The 22,901-nt window shown below is 44.0% G+C and overlaps 1 protein-coding gene across 14 annotated transcripts in view; it reads right to left on the bottom strand.

Annotated features, from left to right (window-relative positions):
* The window catches only part of ptprfb (protein tyrosine phosphatase receptor type Fb), a 170,486-nt gene that overhangs the window by 45,647 nt on the left and 101,938 nt on the right, over window positions 1–22,901 (bottom strand). For 6 of the 14 annotated variants that reach the window (XM_079348478.1, XM_079348471.1, XM_079348481.1 and 3 more), the window contains 7 exons: window positions 18,143–18,412; window positions 15,773–16,354; window positions 15,073–15,206; window positions 14,126–14,270; window positions 9,751–10,056; window positions 8,779–8,972; window positions 2,960–2,986 (listed from right to left, as the gene is read on the bottom strand). In XM_079348478.1, the coding sequence (XP_079204604.1) occupies window positions 2,960–2,986; window positions 8,779–8,972; window positions 9,751–10,056; window positions 14,126–14,270; window positions 15,073–15,206; window positions 15,773–16,354; window positions 18,143–18,412 (1,658 nt within the window). The remainder of the gene's footprint in view (window positions 1–2,959; window positions 2,987–8,778; window positions 8,973–9,750; window positions 10,057–14,125; window positions 14,271–15,072; window positions 15,207–15,772; window positions 16,355–18,142; window positions 18,413–22,901) is intronic. The other 8 variants (XM_079348480.1, XM_079348473.1, XM_079348482.1 and 5 more) reach the window with 3 other exon arrangements.

The following is a 22,901-nucleotide window of genomic DNA, read 5'->3' as shown; positions in this document are numbered from 1 at the left end:
TCTGGAATCCAATGTGCATGGGTTGTAAATTTACACAAAAACACAGACACACTCAGGTCATTGAACGCATCCTAACTGTGAGCAGAACAGGCAAAACAATCCAAGGCAACACTCTGTTATTGATAACGTGCTGCAGTGCTGGCACTCACTTCACCAGCCTGCATCACACACACACACACACACACACACACACACACACACACACACACACACACACACACACACACACACACACACACACACACAGAGGCTGGAATTAAACACACTGAGCTTGAACAAAGCCCAAATGACAAGAGACACGCAAACATGTGAACACACATACTCACCCGTGTACAGTGGATAAAACACACAGTATACATGCATGTACAGAGACATGGTGTACATTATGCACACGTACACACACACACACACACACACACACACACGTACACACACACACACACACACACACATACTGAGAACAAATGAACGCCTGCAGATTGAAGTTGTGTGTGTCTGACTGGGGCCACTCAGAGGACGAATGCACAGATGCCTACCGGCCTTCCTGCCGAAACTCCCTGCATACTACTCATCGTCCTGGAATACTTCACGGGTTTACTCGGATGCTGTTTTCTTTAACTAATGAAGTTTTAATTTCCTGACCATAGAAGAGCATTTAACAGTCTATATAAGCCCGTTCTGTTTGACAATGCTGTTAACTGTGCTGCTCTTTAAGGGACATTCAGCGCTCCCGTACTAGCCTTTAAGAGAGACAGGGGAAAAAAGAACTAAATTACTGTATCATAAAACCATTTTAACTTTATGGAGGAAGTCTCATTACTTTAATCGTACAAAATGGCTTTAACAGTCTCAGCAGTGGCATCCAAAGAGATCTTGCTCCCCTATTCTGGCAAGGTCAAACAGGGTCTAGCAACACTTTTGAAATTCAGCAGAAAATAGAAAAAAGCGAGGCTTCAAAGTTTCCTTCAGAGCAAATGCTTAGAGCAGCACCAAAGGGCATTACAGAGATTATCAAGTGGACTAGTTATAGAAATGGATTCTTTTCTGCAAGCCTTCCTATAACACTAGCCTACAGTAACAACGGTGAGGAGGGCCGGGCAAAAATGGGCAGCATTGAAGGAAGCGTTTTAATAATAATCTGTGCTAACAGCACACTTTTCTAAACTCTGTTACAAAATGCTTCACATGAAAATGCACATGAAGCAATGAAGCAAGACGGGCATCATAATAACAAGACCAGTAACCATGGAAACCCTTCACTTTTTACGTCAAGAGAAATCGGTTTATAATTTAAAAGAGGTCACTGAGTCTGTGGACTGAATTTTCAGGTGTTTTTTTTTTTTTTTTTGGGCTTTAACTGTGATTGCTCGATCACAACAAGTTTTCAGCCGCACTTCAGGAACACATGAAAGACCTCGGGCTGCACCCTGGCTCATATGTGAGCGACTGTTTAGATACGTAGCGTGAAGGGAGGCCGCGAATAGCGTTAAAGGTCAGACGTTAGACCTCAAGTTCTGTCCGAAAACATGCTGGGAGCCAAATACAAGGAGGACATAAACGGGTCATGTGTTCACTATGTAGAGGTTTTTTTTTTGTTTTGTTTTTTTTATGACACAAGCACAAAGTTTGGTCAGAGTTTTTTATTGCTGTATTTCTTCTATTAGCAGGTTTATTTGAATCCCTGTGATAACCTCACGCTAAAGTCAGCAAGCCATGCCAATGTTTTCTCTGCTGACATCTTTCTGTCGCTCGTCACACTCCATAAGTCAAACGGCCCACAGGCTGCTATCACCTAAATATAGCTGCTAAAAGTCCTGCAATCCTAAATGCATGAACATGTGTCTTTCTCCAACAGAGTCTGTCAGGTGTTAATCAACACAGCGAGTGCGGAGCGGAGGGAGGGCAGGCATTCCTGACTCACTCTATGTGGGCGTAATCTGACCATGTGTTTCAACACATTTCTGTTCAACTGGCTGTTATCGAATCAAAGAAATGATCGGCGCACATATTTCGCTGGCTGGTCGATTTTCAACAGATGAAATCTCGACTATATCAACTTTTTCGCCGGTGGTCACTTCTTAGATTAACCTATGATGCTTTTTTTTTTTTTTTTCTCCCTCTCATGAAACAAGCACTGAAAATTGCTCAAAGTAATTATTTGACCGTGTTTCTGCGAGAGCTGTAAACCTTTTCTCAAATAAAGTCTTTGCCCTTGTTTGGAAGATGAAAGCCATGTTTGTTATTCTGGCAGGTTTCTATTGAATTTCTCACGAGGAACAGTATGTGGCCCCCGCGCTTATGCCAGTGCAATATGACGTCTGGGAGGTAATAAGCCATAACAAAGGGCTGCGTGACAGCCATGGAACAGTGAGCTGCCATCCAGGCGAATGAAAAGAACATGAAAGGCTGGTGGCAATCTCTGAGATGTGAGAAAGTGATAAAAAAAAAAAAAAAACAGCTCCTCCCCTCAAATAGACGTGTCTTCTGGAACAGTAGGTGAGACAGCAGGTGAGAGGAGCCTGATTAATGTCAGCGTCTCGCTGGGTTTGGTGACACTGTACGCTCAATGACGGGGAGATCAGCTCTAAACTCGCTGCAGGAAGCATCTCGGCTGCTGCTGCGACTTTCTTCTTGTGTGAAGTAAATTACAAAACTTAAAGCTGCAATCATGATCGGAAGTATTCTTCATGCGTTTCAGGTCGTCGTCATGAACACAAACAAGATCTTTTTTTCAAACAGGGAATCATTAGGACACACTTTCCGGGGTTATGATCTTTCTATGAGGATTCACACCGAGTAGGTTACAGGCACGGCACACACAAAACCAAATAAACAAAAAAAAACACACTTAACTCGTCACCCAAACACACACAAACACACACACTGCAACCCCAAACTGCAGAGGGTAGAAGAGCCTGCCCTGCAAGACGACCCAGCAGCACACATGAGGGTTACTCACATGCTCGGTGGACTCCTCAATATTCCACTGATGATGGGAGAGAAGACACAGGACACAGAGGGCGGGGAGAGAAATGAGTCAGAGACAACACAACAGGCAGGGAAAAAAAGCGCTTGTCTTTTTTTCGCTCAAAGACAGATGAATGTAGGTTTCGACAGAGTCATGCGGTGGAGAAAAACACACTGAGGGAGAGGAAGAGGGAGAGGGAGAGTGATGGACGAGGAGGGGGTAAAATAAAAAAAAAAAGGAGTGAAGACAAGTTGACTGGAATAAAATAAATGACGTAGCCAAGTTGAGCACTGGTTCTGAAGTTCATTACTGTTTACGATGCACTGCCTTGTTTCTCATTTGCCTTTGGAGCCAATAAAAAAAACTCTGTCTTCCTTGATCACAGAACGCCTCTCTTTAGGATGCAAACTATCTCTCTGTGGAAATGAAGAATCAACTATGAAGAAGAATCTCGGAAGCATTTCCCTTTTTCTTGTTCGGACGTAGAGGGAGGGCCTTTTTTATTCATAATACTTCAATATGTTTTCAAAATGTTCTCCTTGCTCGCATGCGCTCGGCCAAGTGATTCCCTGGGGAAGTGAAAGCCCATTTCGTGCCGCGGGGCGCCGTCGGTGCCGAGCGTGAAATCCTATTACCAGTGCTGCTATGCTAGCCCTGTGACATCAAACCCCATCGATGCAGAACGCAACTGCCGGTGTTTACGAGCAGCTCGCTCCACAACTGCAGAGGAGTTCACTGGTGGGTGGCCTGGTTGACACGAGGCAGGAGAGATGACACCAGTGACACTTAATTGGAACAAAATGTGAAACAAACAAACAAACAAACAAACAAAAACAGGACAGGACGAGGAAGAGCTGTGGGTGGCGGCTAGCATGTGAGCATTAGTGAGAATAACTACAGCTGCCTCTGATGGAGGGAGGAGAGCGAGGAAACGATTCCCCTCTCACATGAAGACGTTCAACAGCAGGAACCTTTGAGAGTGTTCAGTGAAAATGTGCACCGCAGCCAACGTGCAGAGCAGCACACATTAAGTGTTGTTGGTCCAACATCGTGTCTGACGAAACTCAACAGCTGCCGTCATCATCACAACATGTGCGCAATCACGCAGCTGTTACACGTGAAACGGCACCATTTGTTTTGATCGTTGTGATCGTTTTTGAAACTGCTCGAGGAATGTTGCCAATAGCACCAAAGCGATGTTTGTCTGAAATTATAATAAACTGACTGTTTACTTTTCTGCTACGTCAAAGTTGAAAAAAAAAAAACGACCCTAGAGGAATAAACATGAACGGCATCAACAAATCTTTTCATCGCGAAAAGAAGCGACTGCGATTAAGCCTGCAATGTTTCATTTGTTGTTGTATATACAACAAAATATACACTATAAATAAGGTTTTCTTTTGCAAGCTAACAAAATAGTTCAAACAATAGGAACAACACATTGTCTCAAAATGTGTGTCAAAATCAGTGAAAATGTTGTGCATACCATTAGAGGTAATCAAATGATGTTTGATGTAAGTGAACTGGTCCATTAAGAAGGAGAAGCTCGATGCCATGCGCACATGTCCATCGATGTACTGGCTGATATCAGGAAGAAGTAAGCAGCATGATGATTCGAGGGATTACACAACTGGAAGCATAGTAGTCATTTGTGATCATTTGATCTTCTCTGGTTGAGCTACAGTGTGTTAAATACAAATCAGCATAACCATAATAATCTGCGTCTAAAGAGTTGACTGTTTTATACCATCACAACACTAGAGTCTCTATTCGTGTAGATCTCAGTCACTGTTACACAAAAACAAAAACACTACGTCTTTGTTTGCAGTCGAATCAAAGGAAAATGAATTCCTTATATCAGCAGATTAAAACATATGTTTACATGTAACCTAGTTGATACAAAATCGTTAGTGTTTTGCAGAGCTGATGACACATTATCAAAATAAATCACATCGCAATTTGGACGTGTATAGATTTTTTTTTTCCTCTCACCCTGAGTCATACAACATATGCCTCAGAGACTAAATCTGGCAGCGGTGCCTGCCTGCCTGCTTGCCCAGAATTTCGCTCTTGTAACTCCAGACATTTTTTAAAACAAAGACAGCGAGCCTCACACACTACTGATTCATTGTTCACTGGAGAGACGCTGTTCATCATCCCGCATTGACTGTTGGCATATGAAAAGACAAAAGGCCCAACTCCTCCGCCCTCCTCCCCGCGGATGGGTCTTTATCACCAACCAGCTAACTGTCGCGTAAGTGAGGCCTGTGTTCGGTCCCAGTAGCAACTCGTCGACAAACATGGAACATTACAACCTGCTGCCTCGTGCTCCCCTGACACATCGGGCCACTAAATAGTACCGTTTAAGAACAGCTGTTACTTAACTCCATGAATAAGAGTTTGCGACGTGCCTAATTGCTTAATTTGTTTACTGTTGACTCCACTCAGTATGTCAACAGAGCGGCGAACACATTAAGGTTCACAAGAGTTCCTATCGCTTCCTGGTCTTAATCCCCTCCTATCACAACTGCTGTTGCGTTTAGCCTAAATCCATTGGAGAATTATAAATTATCCCTCGTTTATATTTTGGAATGCAAGCGCAAGCTGAAAACACATCATGGCTGATAAGCGTCGTTCGCGGAAACGGAGCGGTATAATTTGCAGGCGGATGAATGCAAATGTGATGACACGGGCTGAGATGTGTGGCTATAAAAACCAGAACGAGGGGAGGACGAGTGATGTGGAAGAGAAGGAGCTGTCATGATTGATGGAGTGAAACGGGCTGAGGTGCTTCTTTTCTACCCTTTTTATTTTCTTCTTTTCGATTCACGTTGAACTCCAATCTGTGAAGGCCGTTGAGGCGGTGAGGCATCGATGTGCTCGCACACCCACACACACACACACAAACGCGTACGCGCCACTTAAACGCATGAGCGGTCAAACAAAATGAAACCTGGAAAAGTGGCGCTGAGTGACGGCGAACTCGGGACAGGAAGGCGAACAGGAAGGAGGAAATGCTAAGACGCACGGACAGCGTCTAATGGCTTCAAACCCAATCACGCCATTTGGTGCCATCTTTAATGGATGGATGAAACACATGGTAGGGAGCGAGAGGTTGTTGAGTGCATAGTGACGGAGCAGCCTTAGTGGGGTGGAGTTGCCCACTCAGGTTTAGGCCACTCTCCCAATAGAGATATGGTTAGAAAGGGGTCGATAACATCACACTGTTAACATGGCCTCTGGTTTAAATTTAGCAGGGAAATGAGGCCGCTGTGTGGGCTCCTGCATGAAAAGAAAAAGAGGCGCTTAAACCGCCCACGCACATGCGAGCTCTCCTCGCTCTCCTCCCAGCAACTCAGCTAACCCTGAGTGAGGGTGAGAAGGAGGGAAGGAGCCCGAAACAGACAGACACTATCAAGGGGGAGAGGTTACAGCAATTTTGACACAATCTGCAAATCCAATCAGCCAGTTCTAAATCCAGACTGAAGTCTAAGGTAAGGCTGTGCTGTGTTGTAAGGAAGCCTGGAAAATCTGGATTTTTGTTTTCCCCCTGGCAGGCTTAGTGTGATGCAGGTGAAAGGCTGGATATGGAACTGATTTCACATTAAATTAGGTAAATTCTTGGGAGAAACGCTGTGGGAAGCGCCAGGATTGAAGAAAATTGTTTTTTTTTTTCCCCTTTTGTTTATCATCAATTACAGGTGTGCGTATGCGGGATTTAGCGTGAGTCTAGGATGAATCATGAACTTTCCTCAGCCAGCTGGAACACCTACTGCACGGTTGAACGACGAGCCGAGCGTGTTTGCTCATGTTATCGGAGTTGTTGTTTTTTTTTGGTGCACTTGTTCTTGTGGTATGTGAATGGAAAGATGAGCAAGAAAGGAGGGATTGTTCCGAGAGCAGCGGGGCGCCAAGGTGGACAAGGAGCGTCGGCTGACTGTGTGGTCTTAACGACGTCGGGGCAGGTCCTTACAGGTTGGCTGCTCAACGCTGTCTCACGGAAAACAATCTGTGAAGATGATTCAATCAAGGGTAACCAAGCCGCACGCAAGCCTCTGTTAATTACTCACACGGCTTTCTCGGGCAGGAAGAGTGCAAACGGAGAACAAGAGAAAAAGGGGAAGGGAGGAATTCCAGTTTGTGCTGTGGAGGCAGCCGTGAGTTTGGAGAGGTGTCCTGGAACATGAGAGTTATCCCGTGTGTTGCCAAATTGCAGCGTGGCTTTGTGTTTATTGTGTGAAGCTGGCACAAATGAGACGTGGCGGTGAGTATTGTTTGCACAACAACCCGGGTCATGTTCAGTTCAGTTTTCAGAGCGTAGAACGTAGTCACGCTAACCATGCCTGGAACCAAAACACTTCCAGGAAGACACGCAGCCACCATGTCTTTTTTTCACGTCTTCCAGACCGAACGGTGATTCGGTCCTGGCAGTCAAGCACTCGAGTACACAGTCAGATAAGAACGGACTGTCAGCAGAAGCTGCCAAAAAGAAGAAGCTGTTTGACAGTGTTCAGGTGTTCAGGGGTTGAATGATGTAGAGACCTGGGCCGGTGATAAAAGTCGAAGCTTGTCCAAAATAAACTTAATGTGGATTTTATGCTTAGAAATTGCCATTGAAGTTCAACACTTAGGGGCTTAACAAGCGCACATATGAGTCATTTGGTTTTTTTTTTTACCACTCAAGGCCATGTTGCACAGCAGGGAGCTAAACTTCTACTTAGCATCACTTGGGATGTAATACGTCTGAAACGTCATTTCAAGGTGACCTTCACGGTGCCTCACTTCTGAAATTCCAAGCCTTTAAGGCAGCACGGTGTTTACAGAAGCAAATGAGGGTTAACAGCTCCACTCAAGGGCACAGCAGTGAACGCTGCCTTGGAAGTGAACCAGCAACCTGTTGCTCCACCCAAAATGCTGTTGCAAAGCATTTATCAGCAAACGCTGCTCAGGGACACACGTAAGGCTGCTCAGTCTGTTTTTTTTTTTTTTTTTCCCCCTCCTCTGGTGTTCCTGCGGCCAAAGGAGTGCTTACTTGTTCAAATGAGATGTTTCTGTGTGAGGCCATCCTGGGTGCGAGTGAATGCGTGTTCGCGCAAATGTTACTCCCGGCAAACAATCAGAAGGAGGCTCTTAAGCCGCTCTCTCGTCTCCCAAACAGAAAAAAAAAAGAGAGAGAGAGAGAGAGAGAGAGAGAGAGAGAGAGGGGGATTTTTTCTTTTTTTTTGGTTTTAAGATATTCATGAATCTCTGAATCCCTCTTAAGGATTACAATCTTTCATCCATCTCACGGTGTCACACAGCTTTGGGCGACTCGCAGCGGCCTGCATTAATGTGTAAAGCACGGCATCAGGAAGAAAAAAAAAAAAAACTAATTTATAAACATGGTAACAAGGCAGTGCATATGTATTACTACTCAAACCACAAGGAGGTGCATTGACTCTGCAAAGCTCCATCCTGATGGAACATATATAAAATATTAAAAAGCTATTACTGTAGAATTAGAATGGATCTTGTTACCACAGCTAATCCCAAGCTGTAGGAGCGGGATCCCAATTTCTCGTATAAAAGTTACACGTAGAAAAACGATGAGGAAGAAAGGGGGGGGGGGGCATGAGGGTTAACTGTAGATGACAGAAGTAAAATTCCATGTGTGTCTCCCTGTGTGGAGGAAATGAAGCGTGAACTCAGAGAATTGAAGGGAATAGGGGGAGCGCTGGAGAATGAAAATAATGGGAAATGAGCATAAGACAGCTACAGACAGGTGGAGAGACAGACAAAGGCCCTGACAAGAGTAAGACATCACCCAGTACCTGCGCCTCCGGCAAAGCAACGTCCATGATGTTTGGCTGGCCTCTCGGTTCGCCGTTCTCGAGCCGAGAGAAGATGACTTGGTAGCCACGGATTTGGCCGTGCTGCTTCCCCTGCAGGGGCGGCTTCCAGGTGACCCGGATTGCCGTGGAGTTTACAGCCTCGACCTCAAGTTTCCTGGGGGGAGCTCCTGGCACTGGAAACCAGGAATAAAAAAATAAAAAAAAAGGGGGTTTGGGGAATACGAGAAGACGAAAGACGAGAGAGGGAGGGGGAGGAACAGAAGAGTTAAAATATGCTGAGTAAGTTATTTTCTTCTGCTAACTGAGTTTTGTGATGTGGAGCCAAGTACTCAAATCAAAAAAACAGACTTGTACGTTTTTTATAGACTTGGGTACACTGCAGAAAGACTACATCAAAACCATCCTTTACTTCTTCAATGTCTCCTCTGTCCCCAAAACACCCTCAGCAGGACAGCATGTGGTCTATAATGCCTTTAATTCTCCTATGAAATTAGCTGTGTTGCGGAGGACTTCAAACACATTAATTATAGACGACTCCCTTTTAGGGGATTCTGCTCTCTGTCAGACAGCAAACAAGATGGGGAACAAGTGAGAAAAAGAGGGAAGAGAGAAAGAAGAGAAAGCTGAAGTTCTTCTCCTTTTTCTCTTCGGAGCAGGAAAAAGAAAAAAAACAAGAAGGCATTCAGACAATGAAACCAGAGGGGAAAGTGTTGCAGAGCCCAGGCCCGGAGGTGATGAGCCTCAACCTGCCAATGAAGTCAAGAGTGTAAGCTTAAAAGAGCGCGCTGGAAAGTGGAAGGGAGTAGGTAACTCATTAGCTCAGGATTGATCAGCAGGTTACAGAGGAATGTGCTGTCGAGGAGAATGAAGGAAAACAGTGACAGGAAGCCCCAAGCGAAAAAAAAAAGAAGAGTCTGAGCACTCTCTTCTGAAGGCGAGGTTTCAACCTACCATCCTCTTTGGTTTTCATCCTCACCGGGGCACTCTCAGGGCCCGGACCCACGTCAGTGTGTGCCCTCACCCACACCTGATACTCAGTCCACTTCTCTAGGCCCTCCAGCACATAGCTGGTGGCGTCGGCGCCGATGCCCGGCCCCTCGTGCCGCTCAGTGTCCTCTCCAGACAGGGCCTGGTAGCTGACTGTGTAGCGCACAATGGCGCCGTGGCGGCTGGCGGCGGGCGGTGCCACCCAACTCACCTTGAGGCTGGTGGAGCTCAGGCTGACCAATTGCACATCCTGAGGTGGGGCAGACGGGGCTGTAGGGGGAAGGGGGGGACAACCACACGGAGGAGGGCACGGAACAAAAATAAAATAAAAAAAAACACAAGCAAACTTAAAGTAAAACTGGAAGCTTTTTGTATGGTTGTCAAAATAACTGTGAATGTACCATTAAAAATGTCATCAGATTTTAAATGTTTTGCATTTACACGGTTTCAAGTACCATCCAATCTTGTCCACGTTTATGAATGTGTCCTCGTGTGTAAAGAAAGTTTGATTTCTCCCACTTTCTGAGCTGTTGACGTTCACGAATCATGTGTACTCATCGAGTAGCTGCCAACTCTGAAATACAATTTCCAACTTTGAATATGACATTTTCCTTTTGATACCCAAATACAAAAAGCTTCCATGCTACGCAGGATGCTACCTCCGGACTGAGAGATTGGCTGCACAAACACATTATCCGGCTCCAGTCGAAGCTGTCTGGCACTCCATTTATGTGAGAGGCCATGAAACTACAGGGTGGTCTGAGCTGAAGATGAAATGTGCCAAAATTTTACAAGACGATGCTTTTATAAAGATGTAATTTGTCCATAACTGCCTTGTCTGCTGCTCTGCGCAGCATGCGGAGGGAGAGCGATAAAGAGGCCGTGGATGTGTGAGCGTGGGAACAAGAGCCTGACCGTGGTGACTGGTGTTAGCACGTGGATGCACAAGCTCTGGACTGACCTCGCTAAGTGCTCACACACTTTCTCTGAAGCCTATACATAATTATGTGACTTTATAATCAATGACTATCATCAGCAGTTATTATTGGAGCTTCACGCTGTAGTCAACAACTGGTTTGGAGCGACGACAGTGGAAAAAGGCTCCTGTTGTTGTTATGAGAGAGGACAGAATAAGTACACCAGTATTAAATATACATATGAACAAGTGAAATAAAATAAACACTGTCAGAAAGTTTGAGTGCTATCTAAAAGCAAACCAGAGCGGTCTTCATTTTGACATTACTGTATGTTGAATCTTTATTTTCTGTCTTTCGTTCTTTATTGCTTCATGTGTTTTATTGGTGTTAAGGAGTTTATTTTTATTCAACGTTCTAAATTATTTTGTACCATTTACTGAAAAGGGACAAAATTTAAAATGAAGCTCTGACCTCTTTCAGATTCAAGCTTTGCATCCAAACTATGTTCAATTAAAATAAATAAATGTGATGCTTTTAAACCATGTCTTTAATGAGACCTTGTGAAGGTGAAATCTTTCCTGCTTATTATCCCATTTATATATCCCACCTATAACACTTGTTGTGAACTGGCGCTTTACAAACAATGATTGATTGATTGATTGATTGATAGATTGGTATTGCGTTCACCCTGTTTACTTTAAACGCACAAACGTTTCTCGCATGTCCAAGCTCAGTGTGTGTAAAACACACGTAAAGCAGGCAGTATACAGTGTAACATATATGTATGAGGGGGCTAATTTAAAGCTACATCTCCACGCAGAATAATAATATTATTGAAAACAATATGATCCAGATATCAAAAGAGCTGCAGCACAAAAGAAACTCTCAAGTCCGGAGAAAAACTGAAAAACGAATAAACCATTTAAAAACAGGGAACAACATTGAAAACAAACACAACAGCATTCATATATTACATGCATCTAACTCAATACTCAACAAAACAACTTATTCCACTTGACAAAATAAAGGGCCTCTCCAAAAAGAACAAAATGAACCACGAGAAATAAAACTCAAAGCATGGTGTTCACACAAACATGCCCCTAATACTTCTTTTCATTTCAATAAGCAGAGCAGTGAACAGCTAGCTCAAATAAGAATCCGAAGAACTCGTGCCAGAAAAATGAAACTTCACCTCGGCTTAACAAAAGAGGGCCGAGTCTCCTCAGGTGGTCTCACTGGAGAGTGGACAAAGAACTACAAAGACCCGACAAACACCACATGCATTACAAAAGGGTGACGGAGCGAATCAAAACAATGGCCATGATTGTCAGGATAGATTGTGATACCGAGGTCTGGATGAAAATATGCTCGATCAAAGTCAAATTGGATGAGGGGAGGACAACACCACGGGAAATACATTTGCCTCAGAGCCAAAGAGTGGGCCTAAAATAGAGAGAGAATTATTGATGGAGGGAAAAAAGTGCCTCGCTCTACTGCAACTTATTCCCAATTGTCAAGCCTAGTATTTAATTATCAAAGCATTTATATATGATGTGAATCAATCCACATGATTCCAGTCTAAGCATTAGATGTTAATGATGGAAAATGTAGTATTTTCTGTTTCTGTCATTTTTTCTAAATATAGACCAGTACGCACTTTATGAATCTATTCCCAATTGTCTGTTGTGATTTTTTGTTTGGAAATGACCTCTCGACCTTGAACTCATTTTGAACCTCTCTCACGCGGTGGCTGAAATATTTCATCACTCTGCATTTTTGCAGAATGTGAATTTCTTGTTTGGACATTTGTGAACGTCTCTAAGAAATATATAAACAGCTTTGTTGTGTTCAATGCTCTGAATATTAAAAAAAAAAAAAAAAAGTTTCAATATGTTGCACAAAAAATGTCACACTCTCCCACTGCTTCGGTCTCCTATTCTTCCCAGGGAGACGGCTCATTTCATGCACACAGTCCTTTCGCCATGAAATCCCAATGCTGTGTCCTTGTGTCTCCTGCTGTCAGGAGCTGCAAGGACACACACTCATCACCACTCATGATGTAGACTGACACTTTTATAACTCTGTGTTTGTCAGAGGTATTGGTCCAAACAGGGAAACACTTCAAAGAGAAATCTTCATCACTTTGGTGTACTTTAGATTTTCTTTTCTCTTGTGAGCCCTGAACTGGCTGGACTTATGTTTCAGTTGGAGCAACACTGACAATGTTTTGGACAAACTTTTAAGCATGTAGCTATTATTTTTATTATAAAAGGCTGAAACCACTGGCATGAGATTTAACTTGGCCAAAGATAAGATAATAAAAGTACTGGAGCTGTCCTAAGCCAATCCCAAGGATTGCTAACAAGGGCAACTGTGGCTAGTTTTATACGACCTCTATCCACTTAAATAGACCTGACTAAAATCTGATCCCCCATTCCCTCCATCCAACGCTGCAGAGCTGCTTCGAAGCCAGCTTCTACAGTGCAGCATTTTGCGGGAAATGCCAGCAGAAATTAGAGGGTGTGAATGTGATCAGCGGTGCGAGTGCGCACAAATCAGCTGTCACTAATTAGCGCTAATTGCATGAGTAGCTTGACGGCCAGCCAATATTAAACGTGTCTTTTGGCAGGTTGGGATGCTCTGCACAAGCTGATGTCAATACTCAAAGATCTTTAAGTGAGATGAAGCTCCACTCTGAGTGTACAGAGGGCTTCTGTAGTTTCAACAGCTGAATCTCTGACAGAGTATCTCCAGTCACTTTCAGCCAGGAGTCGTATTTCAACAGTGATGCTTTACAGATAAACACAATACGGGAGTATATTAGAAAAGGTATATTTTGTCTAAATGTTCTTGTTTTTTAAAAGCAATGTCGTATGGCAGAGAATGTGTGCAAGGTAAAATCACTGTACATAAGCCTCCTGGTTGAGCTCCAAGTTGCCACCACAGCATTAAAAAAAATCAGCAGTCAGCTGACAGAGAGTGACGTTTTGAGTGCTGGCATTGTAAAAGCACATCATGATGATTTGAGGCAAAAAAAAAAAAAAAAAACCACAGCAGGGCTCACGAATGTGGGGATAGGACACATTAAACGTACCTTTGACACGGGACACAGAGCCTGCCCCTCAGATAGACGGACAGGAGGGTTAGTGTTGGTGACAGAGGGGAGGCGGTGGAAGCGTGAGGCTGACCGGGATGGCTGCATTGTCAGCACTATATGTTGTGCAGAAATTGATTTGACATTCAAGATGCCAACGTTGTCTGATTTAAGCTCTATGAAACTCCAATTTGTCCTGCCTAGACCTATACCTGACTTCAGCCCACTGTGGGCGTCTGTTACTCGACAAAGTAAGTCTGGTTAGTGGACAGAAAGCAGTTAAGACAGATAAAGAGACGACGCCAGAGAACAAAACTGATGGACTTACTGGACTGAGCTGTGCGGGCCTCGATGGGCTGTGTGTAGACTCCTAAACCCATCTCAGAACGGGCAGCCAGAGAGAAGCGGTACAAGGTGTCTGGCTTTAGACCATCCACAGCATATGAGCCGGCTGGGTTGAAGGTCACATGTATCTGGAGGGAATCAAACACGGAGGAATTAATCTTCAACTTTAATCCTAAAGCCCAGACTGCTGTCTCACTTTCCTGACATGCATCTAAAGTAGCGAACAAGTAGTAAAAAAAAATTAAAAATTAAAAAAAAAAACGAGTTCAAAGGCGTTGCAGTGGTCCATCAGAGATGATCGAAGCCTTAACAGGGTAAGATAGATAGATAGATAGATAGATAGATAGATAGATAGATAGATAGATAGATAGATAGATAGATAGATAGATAGATAGATAGATAGATAGATAGATAGATAGATAGATAGATAGATAGATAGATAGATAGATAGATAGATAGATAGATAGATAGATAGATAGATAGATAGATAGATAGATAGATAGATAGATAGATAGATAGATAGATAGATAGATAGATAGATAGATAGATAGATAGATAGATAGATAGATAGATAGATAGATAGATAGATAGATAGATAGATAGATAGATAGATAGATAGATAGATAGATAGATAGATAGATAGATAGATAGATAGCTTCGCTTTCTGTTACTGCACTAGTTGGTTCTCAAGCGCTTTAGAGTTGAGTGCAGAGATACCATTTCATTGCTTCAGCTGCAGATTCCCATTCAGAAAAATTGCATCATGAAGAGCAAGATGTATTCGTCTGGACTCTCCCAGCATAACAAGAAATGTGTAAATAAGATAGCCAGATAGATAGACGGGTAGAGAGACAGATAAGAAAAAGAAGAACCAAAAAAAAGAGAAAAACAAGTTATGAAATAGTTGTAACTCCATATTGTTATTCTAACCTTGTTGTCTATGCCAGCCTCCCAGTACTGCAGCTCATACTTAGTGATGGGGTCCTGCACGGGCCACAGCCACGTTAGCAGAATGCGGCTATCCAGCTCAGCTTCGGCCTCAAAGCTGGACGGCTGTGCAGGGACTGGGTACACAGGGGCAAGAGGGCAAAAGTTGAAGAATCAAGGGAACAAAGGCAGCTCTATAATAAAGCTAAATGTTCTCTATAGTGTCAGCAACGTTAACTACATCACACAAACAGCTGAGGATAAAGACATGGCACAGACGCACCAATACATAAACAGAACGATGAAAACAGTGCAGATGTACACACACATATACATATATAGTGTGTGACTCATTTAAAACTGATGTACTCTTTTAATACATTCCCAACATTATTAATCCTGTACATGTGTTTTCTGTTCATTAAATGTGCTACAATAATAGTATTTTGTTCTTAAATCAGTGTAATTGGTTTCCCAAAGCTGCGGTGGTTTTAAGATTCAATTTCATAAAATAAAGTTTTAATTCAACCCGCAAAATAAAAACATTTTTCAACATATTAAGGGAAACGTTCTTAAACATTCTTTCCATCGAACATGTCTGCACAACTAAAAATGGCCTACGATGTGATCTTTGATGAGCTCTTTGAAATGTCCACGAACTTGCACACAGTCATTGAGATACAGAGCACACACAGCTGCTTACCTCCCTGCTGGGTTTTGACTTGCAGGATGTCAGAAGGTGGCCCGTCACCTACTGAGGTGAAGCCCAGCACCCTCAGGCTGTAGGTGATATCAGGAGTCAGACCTGAGATGGTTGTTAGGCTGCTGTCGTCTGTGTTGTGTTTCTGCCAGGCGCTGAGCGGAGCTGTCAGGTCGGAGCTGTAGTAGACCCGGTAGCCTCTGATTTGCCCGTTGGGTTCCTCGGGCGGCTCCCATTGGACCAGCATGGTGCTGGCACTCAGCATGCGCGCTTGGACATGCAGGGGCGGTGAGGAGGGGGCCTGTTCGCCAGTGCGCGTCTCCACGGGGTCGCTGGGCGGCCCGCGGCCGATGTTGTTGACAGCCATGACACGGAATTCATACTCAGAGTAAGGGCTGAGTCCACCGATACTGTAACGGGTGGTTGCCACACCTTCCACCTCCTGGAAGCCGTTGTCGGACGACTTGGCTCTGTACTGGATCATGTAGTAGGACACAGGCTCGGGGTTTCCAGAGTCCCAGGTGAGAGTCACACTGGTGGCTGTCGTCTCAGTCACAATCAGGGAGGTGGGAGGCTTAGGCAAGGCTGACGAGGGAAAACGAGGGTATTAGCTTTGAAATTATGAATGGACCCTCAGGACTTACGGGTAATTTGAGAAACATTGGACGTTTGACACATAATATATCATGGTTCTGAAAATATAGGCACAATGCAGCTAAAATCTGCTCTCTTAGAGGAAAGACATGACTGTAATTCTCCATTCGGTAACTCATAGCAATGAAATGATTGTTTCATAAGCTAATCCTTATAGTGCTGTCGGCAGCCAATATCCCAAAAGGAATATAAAAGGCAGACAGAAATCCCAATTTCGTGCTTTATAAACGGCCTGGTCATTACTGACAAAACAAGAAAATTGCAAGAGTGGTTCCTGTTGTGAGTTTATGACAGAAACAAACAAAAGAAAGCATCTTCATTATCCTCCTTGGAGAAGAGGGGGCTGTTTTCTTTGGTCTCTCTAAATGACAGTGACATTCAGAGTATCGATCAGCCGAGAGGAAAGAGGGATCAATACAGACAACAACTGATAAGGGAGGCTGCAATGGGTAGACGACACACTCACATCGTCGCGTACACACAGGTGGGTCGAATCACACTTACACTTTCATACTGAAAACAGGCGGAAACAAACATGCAGAAACACACACACACACACACACACACACACACACACACACACACACTCACACAAGCATCACATCAGTGCTCATTAGGGCTACATTTGCCGATCACATCATGCAGAGTCTTGGTAGAGGATGCCTCTGGCGGTAATCCCCGGAGAACGGCTTTGTCAGGCCTGATACCCGTGTCCCTCAGTGGGAGAGCACGGTGTTGCTGCCTAAATACCTGACAAATCTGGCGGCCCCTTGAATACCAAAGTCATCCATCACAGCCTGCTGAGGGTGAATGAAGCTGTAGGTTTAAGATGACGTGCTTGTCAGGGACTACATGGGTGCGGTCGGGAGGAATGCATAGCAGCATAACACGACAAAGATTGTGTGTTTTGGCAAGGCTAATTGAAACGCTGTCTGGGGGGGTGGGGGGGGGGGTGGCATTTGGAGGCATGCAAGAACAACTGCGAAGGATGGTTGACCTCATTTAAAAGCTGCATCAAGTTAAAGAGAAATGACCAACCTTCACGCTGATCTGTTAGAGGATGAAGGGGAGCGATGAAATGAGAGCATACAAAAGTGAAGAGGGAACGACACGGTGAAACAGAACAATGTTTCCGTAGACAATTGGTGTTCTCACACATGATCAAAAGGCCCTGAAATGTTCCCAAAACTGTCGGGGGGGAGCTGCATATCTGAACGCAAGGTTTTTTTTTTTAACCTGACTTTTTGTCTGCCAGCGTCAGGAGGAGTTTTTTCTGCACGAAGTCAGGGTGAGTTATCATTTCAAAGCAGCAGGATGGATTCAGTAACATTTCAGTGCGAGAGAGAGGCCAGTATGATAATATATCACTTGATCAGTGCGATTACTGTGCACGTAATAAAGCAGCTCTGTGCTCTCTCTTGTTCGCCAGTATGCTCTGTTCCACTCGTTTCTTGATGCTGTAATGAGTTCAATGATACATTGAATGGATATAAAAGCAAAGACCGGGGAAGGGCAGTGAAAATCTCAGTTTAAATTTAAGTGCGACTCAGGTCGATGTCAGGTGCAGGCAGTCCTGCAATTTTTCAAAACATTTTGAGGGATGCATGTGTGAAAGGGGGCCTGTGGGTTGACGCAACACAAACAGCAGAGTCAATGCTGTTACATCAACAGATACATAGATGGAAACGCGTGAGGAGAGGTCAGAAGGACAGCTCTTACCTTTTACTGTCACCTGAGCGGTGGCTTCTATCATGCCCAGAGAGGACATGGCCACGCAGGTGTAGTTCGCTGACTCTCGGATGTTGGTGACCTCCAACACGTTCCGTCCGAGCGGCATCTCTTCCTCCTTGGTGAGCTCCAGCTGACCCATGATCCACTTGACGTAGGGCATGGGTGAGCCCACTGCCACACATGTGAGGTTGACGCTGCCCCCTGGCATCACCTCTTGGTTGGTGGGTGGAATGGAGAACCTGGGCGGGACCCTTCGCACTACAAAAAGAAGCAGGCGGAAATGGTGAGCAGGTTTGATAAGTTAGGTGAATATGATTTTTCCCCCCCCCCCCCTTATTTAATGAATGGCTTTGCCCCATACAACAACACACGGCTAAAAGCTAACACAGAAAGGCAAACAGAATAGCGAGTTGATCGCTTTTGTCCGAGTGTGCAGGCGAGCACAATGGGGATAATAGGACTGTCATAAGATGGCTCTGGAAATTCACAAGAAAACTTTGAGGGGGTGTTTTATCCTCTAGCCTACAAAAGGGAATATATAAAAAAAAAAAATAGCCCAGTTTTTGTGGAGACTTTGCCTGGGCCCTCTTTTGTCAAAGTGTCAAATGGCAGTGAGAGTTGCATCATTGAGGGTCCCTGTGGAGATGGCATTGTTTGATTTGTCCTCCCGCTCCCTCTCTCTGGCTCCTCCTCGCTCGGCCTGTCTTTCTCCCTCGCTCTCTTTGTGCAGTTCTGATATGCAGATAGGCTGACATTAAAAAGGGGTTCCCATGGAGACAAGAAGGGCCCGTTGATGTCGCCAGGGACAAGGCAAACACCGATGCAGAGCCTCAATGCAACGCTGAATGGCTGGCCCAGAATAAACAGGCAACCAGCATTTACATAGGGCTTGTTTTCTGTCTAAATAAAGACATGCCTGACGTATTTGCACACTTAAGATCTTTTCCTGGCAACTTTTAGCAACCGTAACAAACTTATCTGCTCGTCGTTTTGCTTGACACTGCCATGTGAACATCCCATCAGTGTCAGAGCGGATAACTTTATGACATACTGCCATAATATTTGCAGAACTTGGGAAGGAGGAGCTCTTGTTACTTTAACCTTCAAATACATAGAAAGTGAAGCCAAGCCAAACATTTAGCTCCCTCGTAATGACCCACCAGTCCTATCCTGATTACACTGGTCTTATGTATTCAAAACTCCATGACATGAAGCTATCCCTGCACAATTTATCCTGCTTGTTTCCCCTAATGCGCTACAACAGCTCCCGAGGAAGAAAAAAAAGCCCTTGACTGTAATTGCTCTTTTGCACCGGTCTCCATGAAAATGGATTTTCAAATGTGAGCCTCCCTCCACACACCTCCTTAACCCCTCCCTCCACAAGCTAATTTGAACCAGAACGTTGTTACTATACAGCCGTACTTGTTATTCCCCTCATTATGTGGTGAAATGGGAAAAACACACCAAAATAAAACACCTTTTTAGATTCCAGTTAGGAAAAGCAGGTTTCTCTGGACCGCATTGCAATAAGGGGGGGAACTGGTTCACATCTGAATGATCCCAAAATAATTGAGGTGCTTTATATAGACCTGCTGCAGTTTTTTTTTTTCTTTAATCATCAATACAATCATGTGGGCTTAAACTGCTGGGCTAGTTTTCAAGTGAAAAGAAAATGAAGTTAGACAGGTCTGAGCCACAAACAAGAGGGGAAAATTCATGCAATGGAATCGGGGATTTTGTGTTTCCTTTCACCTCTGACTTTAACTCCCAAATCAATCAGTTCTTTTCACTGGAATACATTTTAAAGGGGGAGTTTGGCAAACAAAAATCAAAGCAGAACGTTAGGTCAGCTGAAGTCAAGGATAAGGTAATGATGCGGTCAATAATTAAAATGATGTGACGTTCACAAAACAAAAACATCAGGATAACTGGAAGGGTACTTGTTTGGAAGTTTCTACACTGTAAGGATGGTTGCATGCAGGAAAAGTGACGGATATGGACAGTCCAGAAAGAACATCAGCCATGACATCTGCTTTCAAGGCTCACAGGAATATGGCAGATTTTTGACGCCAGTAGAGCACAGTTAAGGGAGCGTTACCAGCCTGGGAACAGGACAGGGAAGACTTTCTCAAGCAGAGCATGCACTGGACTTTGGGAAAGACATGGGATGAGATCACAAGCCTAAGCAAGCTGATGGAAGAAGATAAAGGAGGCGCTCCATCCATTTTTTTTTCTCCTGTTAATGACTGAACATCTGATCTCATGTGTGGCTAATGCCTGACACACTTTCCTTTGAGTGTTTTCGAGAGAAAAAAGCGTTCCACTTATGTTGAAGGCCACCTGTGTCTTCTCACGCGACTAAAATTCTCCAACTGCAGCTATTTTTTTTTTCACAACACCTGCTGATGAAAGAGAGAAACCTGAGAGAAGCGGCCCTAATGTAAAACCATTAGGCTCAAAGTATCTGTTATTTTTTCATGATACCATAGACTAAACAGTGCTAAGAGCAGTCAGTCAATGGGGGCTGTGTATATTGAACACTTAATGTTGTGAATAATTCATGTCGTGCGGTTAAGTTTGGAGAGGTGCTGTGGAACAAATGACTAGAGGGCAGGTAATTGTTATCGATTCCCCCGAAGCCTCTCTCCTGTTGAGAGCGGTTTGGAGAGACGGGCTCCGGGACTCTATCAAAACCACAAAATAAGCCCTGTCTCCACTCTGCCTGCCCGCTTGCTGGATACCTATAAATTTAACTGCCTTGACAAAGTGCCCAGGGATAGCAGAACCTGTTCAGTCAATCAATATTTGAGCACACTGGCATGGAGTCAGCGGGCTCCCAGGCTTCCTGGCAGCAGTGCTGGGCAACTATGATAGCTGATCATCCCCCCTGTCAGCACACTGCCAGCTCATTCTTAAATATTCCATAGGTCAGCTCTTTGTGCTGAAGGGTTTTGCAGATAAAAACAAGTGTGAAAATTATTCCATCAACATACAGTCTCTTTTAGAGCAGGGGTGAAGAATTGCACTTTTGCTCACAATGAGATACAATATGCTACGCTACGCTAACGTGCTTCTGTTCAGGGTGACCTCAGGTGAGTGAAGTTGTGACTTGAAAAATTCAATCCTCACATTGTATCTAAAAGATGACATATTGTACATAAATCCAGATCTTGCCCCCCCCCCCCCTTTTTTATAAAAAGCCAGCACTTTTGTTGCTTTAATTTTTAATGATAGGCTGCTATCCAGCAAATCAAGTCAAATTAAATGGAAGTGTTTTATTTGGACGCTTTTGAACATCTGCTTGGCCTCCTGTTGCAACATCACATGAGAACGAGGGGGGGGGGGGGGGGTGTTTATCTTCTCATTAAGATAACATGTGCCTATCACATCATTCAGTCCCTTGGAAGAGGTTAGCCACACAGGCCTAATCCCCCATGGAGGCTTTGTCAGTTTTATCCATGTCCCTTGGTGTGTGTGGGGGGGGGGGGGGCAAATACCTGACACATCCGGTTGCCACCTGAATACAGAAGTCATCCATCGAATATATTTGACGTGAATACAGAGACAGGTGGACAATCTAAGGGGGTGAAGGGAGCTACACGATGAGGTGTATTACACAACACACTATATGGGTGTGGATGCTACATACATACTGTGTGTTTTGGCACAGCTACGAGAAACAGGGTTAGGGGGAGTGGCATCAGGAGGCATGCAACAACTATTCAAGGATTCATGCAGCAACACAGTTACACTTAAATGGATAAAGGAGAGCTGTCAAAACGATGCAGTTTTTTTTTTTTGAAGGGAGGGGTTTCTATGTTCTCATTGGATGGGGCTGGAAAGGGCAGTGGACCTGTGGGACCTGGATCAAACGGAAAGGGGAGGATTAAAAGTGAAAATGACCAACCTTCCCGCTGATCTGTTTGAGGATGAAGTGATTTGATGGAGGTGAGCGATGGAATGAAAAGATACAAAAGTGGAGAGGAAACAACACAGTGAAACAGAACAGTGTTTCTGAAGACAGTGGAGGTTAGTGACATGACACAGATAGACAGAGTAAAACAGTCCCAGGGAGGGAAACTCACTTCAAACTAGGACTGAGCATTGTTTTTTTCTATAACTGTATTAGAGTGAATTTTTTGTTTGTAAGTCTCTTGAAAGTATAGTCGAGACTGACTTACAGTTTTATGAAGCAAGAAGGATTGTTTTATATGAAAACATTGCCGTACAAATCAGCAAAGTGGTAAGAGGAACTGATTTTAGTCCACAGAAGCCTCTTAAACCAAAAGTTCCTCCCAGGTGCTTTAAAAAAAAAATCTAATCAAATGGATGTAAAGGATTTAAAGAATTAACAGTTTGTCAGATTTTTGTTTATATATCGTAATACACAACATCATTTATATGATAGACTATTGAGGCATTCATGATGTTAACAATCACACTAATAATTTAAGGACTGAATCCCAATTCATGATTGAGCTGAGTTGATCGGTTTGTTAGCTTCTCTCCCTGACACCTGCGCAGACACACACAGAACAGCATGGAGATATTTCGGTTCAAAAGAAGCCCGTCTGCAGCACTTTATCCTCGATGACATATTGACATGTCACATGGATATATGAAGCAGTGCCAGCAGACAGAAGCTGACATCCCTCCTCCGTTGTGGGAGAAGCACTTGACAAATGAACTCTGATGCACAATCACAGGACGCTTGCGATTCTGCCCACGTTGATGGAGCCCTCCTTTA

Source organism: Symphodus melops (assembly GCF_947650265.1).
Source record: "Symphodus melops genome assembly, chromosome: 7".
Taxonomy (NCBI): domain Eukaryota; kingdom Metazoa; phylum Chordata; class Actinopteri; order Labriformes; family Labridae; genus Symphodus; species Symphodus melops.
Note: the sequence above shows the minus strand (reverse complement) of the source record. Positions and strands in the feature narration are given on the sequence as shown.